The 7,294-nt window shown below is 39.6% G+C and overlaps 1 protein-coding gene across 1 annotated transcript; it reads left to right on the top strand.

The window, feature by feature from the left end:
• The first annotated feature begins 300 nt into the window (after positions 1-300).
• On the top strand, positions 301-4,820 carry GDF2 (growth differentiation factor 2). Its single transcript, XM_089507942.1, has 2 exons — positions 301-637; positions 3,658-4,820. Exons 1-2 carry the CDS (start codon positions 301-303, stop codon positions 4,581-4,583), a joined length of 1,263 nt encoding a protein of 420 aa, XP_089364068.1. The 3' UTR covers positions 4,584-4,820.
• The last annotated feature ends 2,474 nt before the right edge of the window (positions 4,821-7,294 follow it).

Consider the following 7,294-nt stretch of genomic DNA (forward strand, 5'->3'; position numbering starts at 1 on the left):
TGTTATGTGCTTCTACAGACCATATGTGCTTGTCTGATGTTTACAGAATCTTCATTAGTGAAGAGTGTTAATAGATAAGAAACTGAAATGTAGCATGAGTGGTCAAGATAAGGGCAAGTGTATGACCAATCTGCTTGATGATTTCCAAGGGGCTAGAGGCTGGGGAAAAAACACACTGCAGTACAGCTTTAGAAAGTGGTCAGCCATTAGTATTCCATGCTTGCACCTCAGACTTTAACCGGCTTGCTTTCTTGGAGCATTGTGGCCTTTTCCCTCATTTGAAAATAGGTTTCATGAAAAATGTATTATTTGGGGGCCTTGGCTCTTCTGAACATCATCATTCATTTGACAAGTGGGAAACCCATGGAAGACCGGGACACATTACTTACAACCCCAAATTCTCATGAACACTCTGATGACATTGGGAATGTGGAGGGAGAAGCCCAATTTGACTTTAAGGCCTTCCTGGAGAACCTGAAAGCTGAACTCCTGAGGAATTTGAATTTATCAGAGGTACCTTCAGAAGAGAAGATGAAAGAGGAACCACCCCAATTCATGATTGATTTGTATAATAGTTATAGCAAGGACAAGTCTTCCAGCCCCATATCCAATATTGTGCGCAGCTTCAGCCCTGAAGGTAGGAATTTTGGCTTTCCCCATCCCCACCCCAAACATGTAGACTACGATTTCCCTAGCATAACAGTTCCTTGTGTTCCAAGGTAAATTTTAATTGCTATTTTAAATGCACTACTAACAACTTTTAAACTTTTTGTTCCCTGTTTCCTTACGTTACACAAGAAATGGACATTTAAAAAATCTTGTATGCATGAAGCTGACAAGAACTGTTTTTCAAAACATCTTTGGTATTCATCCTCCTCTGGTTCATTTATTTAGAAGAAAAATTATGTTAAAAAGTTTTCTGGGGCTTGAATCATCTCCACATATTAATGAAATGCCTATTCTATATTACATTACATAGTAAGAATCAATATAATTTTCAGATTTCCCAAAGAGAAATGTGAGGGAGGTTGAGCCTCAGTAGTTATAAATTAGAACAGAAGGCCAACCTTTCTGAGGCTATACCAGATAACAATGATACCAGATAACCACCCCAAAGAGTAATATTTTCAGCAGCATCCAAAGGAGGATACTTCAGAAAGCACAAGTTCTCAAGAAAGTGCTCTGAGCTATCAGTCATTTTCTTCAGTGAGGCACAGGAGGAAACTATAGCTATTTTCACGGATGCATCTATGTGGACTTAAAAAAATGAACACATTATATCAGTCTTGATTACATTCTAGGAAAAAAGAAATTAAAGCAAATTCAGATGGTATGGATTCAGCAATTCTCTTTATTGATAAGTATACAATATAAATGAAAGATACTCATAATGGCTTGGAGAGCTGCATCACATACTCACCACTACCAGGACTACACCCAAATGCACAACTTTTCTTATTTATTCTGTTGTCACATCAAGATCAGTTATGACAAGACCTGAGTCTGCTAGTGGGCATTATAGATTGGCAACTCCCTGAGAGAACAAGAAAAAGAAGCTTGTCAAAACTGATCTCCTGCTGATGTGTGTGTGTGCATGCACACACACATGTGGTGAGAGGGAGTGAGAGGCAGAACAAGGGTCAAAAAGAAAATATTTCAGAATATTTATGGTACAGTCTTTGACAGGTAGCCATTTTTGGGCAGGAACTGGATTGGATAGTACTTTAAACTGATCCATATTTTACATATATACATACGTTTAATATCAATATCCTTAGCTCTCATGATCATTGGGGATATCATTGAGCCTTTCCTGACCCCACCCACTTGGAACACAGGAAAAGGTCCAGGCTATGCTGAGAGGCATTAGCAAGCTTCAAGACTTCTATGCTCTACCACATTCCCAAGGATGTCACTGGGACTTTCATCCTTTCATATTTTATGTTGCTTCTTTTACACAATGTGCCCAAGACAATTTATAATAACACAAGAACAATAAAAAAACAAGAATACATGTGAAAAACAACATTGAAATAATACATTAATTTTAATAACAACTCAAAGAATTCATTTCAATGACAATCCCATTACAACTTTTTAAATTCTGTATAAAATAAGGAATGAGCCAGCGTGGTGAGTGTTGGACTATATCTCTGGAGATCAGGGTTTGATATCCTGCTTGGCCATGAAAACCCAATGGATGAGTCACACACTCTGAGCCCCAGAAAAAGCCTTATGGTCACCATAAGTCAGAAACACACAACAACAACAACAACAACAACAACAACATAAGTAATAGTGACCATTATTCAATTGATACAATTTACCAGTAATGCAACAGAGTGCATTCAGATATTAACAGATACAATCAGCAATCAGTTCCTCAGAAGTGAAGAATGCAAGAAAAGACTTCTTTGCAGCAGGTGATGCCTCCTGCAGCCTGCACTCTCTCTCTGGAGACAGTTGCAAATATTTCCACATAGATGGCTGAGGATGTAAATGTCCAATCATTTCCTTTGTATCCTGTGCAATGTTTCTTTTGCTTCTAGAAGGGATGTGATAGCTGTAGAACCCCTCAAAGTCTCTCAGCAGTTTTATGTATATGTTATAGAGCATGGGGGACTTTGAGAGGTTCCATGGGCCAGTGGCTAAGACATTGAACATGAATTGCCCAGCACCAATTTCTGGGCTGCCCCCTCCAGAAAGAAATGCAAACAGTGCCTCCAGGTCCCACCCGAGAGAGGCAGTTTGGAATAATACCTTGGTAGATGGTGTTGAATATTGCTGAGACCAAAAGGGACACATTCACTAAAAGGGACACATTCCCCTTGTCCAGTTTTAAATTCTAAGAGCTCTTCAAACTCTCTTCACCAAAGTGCTCTTTACTAAGAGGTTGTCCAAAGTTTCAGAGTTTGGTGCCACCAATCTGCAGATAATATTAGATTCCATGCCTTCATTCCAACTCCAAAGAAGCTACTTTGGTGTTAAACTAGTGTGCAGTGTCAGTAAGAGACTGGATGAAATTGAAGCTTCATCTGCACAAGACTGAGGAACTCTTAGCTGAAAGGCAAACCATGGACTAGAGATTCAATATAACATTGGAAGGGGTTATCTTCCCCCTGAAAACTTGGGTTTGCATCTTGGATGTCCACCTGGATTCAGCCCTGAGCCTGTTTTACAGACTAACTGAAAGACAGTACCTCCCTATTCACTGACTGAAATCTTTCTCTGAGTCCTACCACTCTCATAGGTATAGTTGATAAGGACATAACAGAAAGCCTTCTTGATGGCTTTTCCAAGACTATGGAATTGCTCTACCCACCCATCCCCACACCCCCACACCCCGGTTTCATTTCAAAATACTTGGTGTTAATATAATAATATGTTTCACTGTTTTAAAATTGTTTTTCAGTGTTATACCTTTATTCTCTTTTACATATTATTGATATTCAAAGTTACCATGGATCTTGATCCCAGAGAAAAGTGGATAGAAAATAAATGAAATAATAATAATAATAATAATAATAATAATAAATAGCAAGCCATTGAAACTGCAAGACACTAAAGATTCAAAACTAATCCTTACTTCCTGATAAATATTATATTCCTCTATGGGAGGTAGTCATGATAATAATGTTTATCAATTTTCTTTTGCAGATATTGCTTCTCTTTCTTTACTTGAAATGAATCAACTTCAGAAGTGTATTTTGCTGTTCAATGTCTCCATCCCCTCACATGAGGATGTCACCAGAGCTGAACTCAGAATCCACATTGTCTGTCAGAAGGCAACAGATTGTTTTTCTCATTTTAAAGGAACTATAGCTGTCTATGATGTCCTTGAATTAAATAACTGGGAGAAATCCAATAATCTCAAATCCTTACTAGTCTCAAAGGAAATCAAAGAATGTGGTTGGATGATGTTTGATATGTCTAGCACTGTGAAAAGATGGGTCAAGGCAGAAAAAACAATGAGTACCAATCATCTGGAGATTGTAATAGAGAGTCATGTTCAAAGTGATCTTATCTATGGGAATGTATACATCAATGTAACACCTGACCCCAACCATTTGCCCTTGCTGATAGTATTTTCCAATGATCCTAGTAACAGAATCAAGGAGAACAATGTGGAACTTGAAGAAATGATGGTGCATGAACAGGAAAGCATGCTTAAAAATTTAGTAAAGAACAACACTGCCCACAAACAGAATGCTTTGTCCATTAATGGAATCCACCATCTTCTATCCAGAGGCAAACGAAGTGCTGAACTTAACCACTGTCGGAGAACCTCTCTCCATGTAAATTTCAAAGAAATTGGCTGGAATTGGATAATTGCACCTCAAGATTATGAGGCATTTGAATGCAAAGGGGGTTGCTTCTTTCCTTTGACTGATAATGTCACACCAACCAAACATGCTATTGTCCAGACCTTGGTGCACTACAAGAATCCCAAGAAAGCTGCCAAAGCCTGTTGTGTCCCAATTAAGCTGGATGCAATTTCCATGCTTTATAAAGATGATGCTGGGACCCCCACTCTGAAATACCAATATGAGGGGATGAAAGTAGCGGAATGTGGCTGTAGGTAGTATCAGGGGACCTCTCCACAATTTAAACATGACATCATGCATACAGCTCTTTGTATAGAATGTCATTTGCTTGTAAATAAATGGCAGATTATGAAGGGTGCTGGATTTCAGCTTCAATTCCTACTGAGTTTCTCGCTCTCTCCCCTTATCCTGCCTCTTCCTCTTCTCACCCCCACTACATTGTGTGTGTATTTTACAGCTACAGCTGAATAACTCTCCTCTGAACCTACCCATGGTACTAGTAGTATTATCTTATTAAAAATGTAAGATTGTAATGTAGTATTACATAATAAAACATTGTTGAGATTCTTGGCTTTATCATTGAGGACATTAGTCTCTTCTGCTTCTAATTGTTGCCAATCAGCGATATATTTAGGGAAGTCATTTCTCAAAGTGTATGGGGAGGTTTCTTGGTTTTTTAATAGGTCCCAACCACAAAAATAGGAAATTTGTGAGGAGGGGTTTTTATGAAACATTTCCTTGTCATTTGTGGCAAAACAGTGTCCCTAAAATTATAGAATGATGAAAATGCTTGTTTCCATTCCCCCTCTTTTATTTCTAATGATACATGGAGCTACATTCTGATTCTAAGCCAAGTAATACCATCTTCCTTACTTATTTTAATACATAGAAAATACTTTCTATTTTCAAACTTTTTTGTGAGTTTGGTTTTGGATTATTTAAAAATCCTTAACATTTCATAATTTCTAAAAGTCTTTATTACACCAGCTCAGTGAGGTTGTAAATACAACAACAACAACAACAACAACAACAACAACAACAATTTATATGTTGCCTTTCCCATAGGATCAAAGAGGCTCACAATATTTGATAAAATACAATGTACAATTAAAATATAGCAATAGCAAATACATTTCTATACCGCTTATCAGTGCACTTAAGCACTCCCTAAGCAATTTACAAAGTATAAGCTAATTGCCCCCAACAATCTGGGTACTCATTTTAGCGACCTCAGAAGGATGCAAGCTTGAGTCAAACTTGAGCCCTTTTGCTGGTATTGAACTCGCAGCCTTATGGTTTGTGAGTGAGTGGCTGCAGTACAGGCATTTTACAACTGTGCCACCATTAGTTACCCCAAATTAACATAATTAGACATTAAAATAGATTAAGAAATAGTCAGTCAGAGACAAAAGCAAAGACAAAGGGATGAGCATTTTAGGTGTTCTATACGGTGTTCTGCATTCATAAAAGACCTTGCTCTGATTGAGAGTTCCTGCATGGCAGGGGGTTGGACTGGATGGCCCTTGTGGTCTCTTCCAACTCTACGATTCTGTGATTCTATGAAGACCGGGTGGATCATTCAGGGAAGGCCTGTCAGAAGAGATCCGTCTTGACAGCCCTTTTGAAGTCATCAAGATTCGTGATGTTCTGGATCTCCTCTGAAAGGCTTTGAGGAGCTCTCAGTTTGCAGAAGGAGCTCAGAAATTAATTTGGGAGTGGCTGATGAGAAGGTTCTCTGGGTAACCAACACCAACCTGGTCTTTATTGGTTGAAGAAGGTTTTTCCCAGAGGACTTCAGTGTGCGGGGCAGATTGTATGGAAGGAAGTGATCTCTCAAATAGGTTGGGCCCAAGCCATGTAGGGCTTTAAAAGTCATAACCAACACCTTGTACTGTGCCTGGAAATTAATTGATAGCTAGTGCAAAGATTTTAAAATAGGAGTAATATGGTCACCTCTGGCTGTCCCGGTGACCACTCTGGCTTTCAAATTTTGGGCTAATTGAAGTTTCTGGACTAGGTACAAGAGTAGCCCCATGTAGAGTGCATTACAGAAATCGAGACTTGAGGTTATCAGAACATGTCCTACTGTTTCTAGGTCCCCCTGTTCCAGGAAAGGATGCAACTGGTGTAGTAGCTGAAGCTGATAACAGGAACTCCTGACTGTTGCATTTACCTGACTTGACATCAAGAGCGACAAGTCTAGAAATACTCCCAGACTGTGAACACAGTCCTTTAAGGGGAATGTGACCCCATCTAGGACTGGTTGATCTATCCTTATACCTGGGTTAGTGGGCCCGATAACGAGTACCTCCATCTTATCCAGATTCAGATTCAGTCTGTTTTTCCTCATCCGGTCCATTACCACTTTAAGACACTAATTGAGAGTAGAGATACTGTCTTGGTCTGAACTGTGGTCCAAGGTATGGAGACGTATATTTGGGTGTCATCAGCTTACTGATAACACCGCAACCCATGCCTCCAGATGATCTCTTCCAGCAGCTTCATAATCACATAGATGTTAAATAGCATTAGGGACAGGATGGTTCCTTGAGGCATGCCAAATTTGAGCTCTCTCTTTGTAGAGCAACTGTCCCCAAGACAGTTTGGAATCTACCTGTGAGGTAGGATTGGAACAACTGCAATGCCGTGCATCCGATTCTCAACTCTCTCAGGCGTTCCAAAAAGATACAATCGAAAGCCGCTGAGATGTCTAAAAGTACGAGCAGGGTCACACTCCCCCTGTCAATACCTAGATGAAGAACACGAACCAAAGCGACCATGGTGGTCTCAACTCCATATTGTGTCCTAAAGCCAGTTTGAAATGGATCCAGATAATCGGTTTCATCCAGAACAGTTTGGAGTTGAAGGGCAGCAGCTCTCTTGATGGCCTTCCTCAAGAAAGGAAGACGTGAGACTGGTCTGTAACTTCTCATATCCAGGGGGTCTAAGGAAGGCTTCTTCACAAGTGG

Source organism: Sceloporus occidentalis, unplaced genomic scaffold, assembly GCF_023333645.1.
Source record: "Sceloporus occidentalis isolate IW3139 unplaced genomic scaffold, rSceOcc1.0.p SCAF_2, whole genome shotgun sequence".
Taxonomy (NCBI): Eukaryota; Metazoa; Chordata; class Lepidosauria; order Squamata; family Phrynosomatidae; genus Sceloporus; species Sceloporus occidentalis.

What these genes read in the sequence shown, in the direction of transcription:
- GDF2 (XM_089507942.1), top strand. Translation starts at nt 301, where the DNA reads ATGTATTATTTGGGGGCCTTGGCTCTTCTGAACATCATCATTCATTTG. An exon ending in GCGCAGCTTCAGCCCTGAAG is followed by an intron (nt 638 to 3,657) that starts GTAGGAATTTTG and finishes TTTCTTTTGCAG; the next exon opens with ATATTGCTTCTCTTTCTTTA.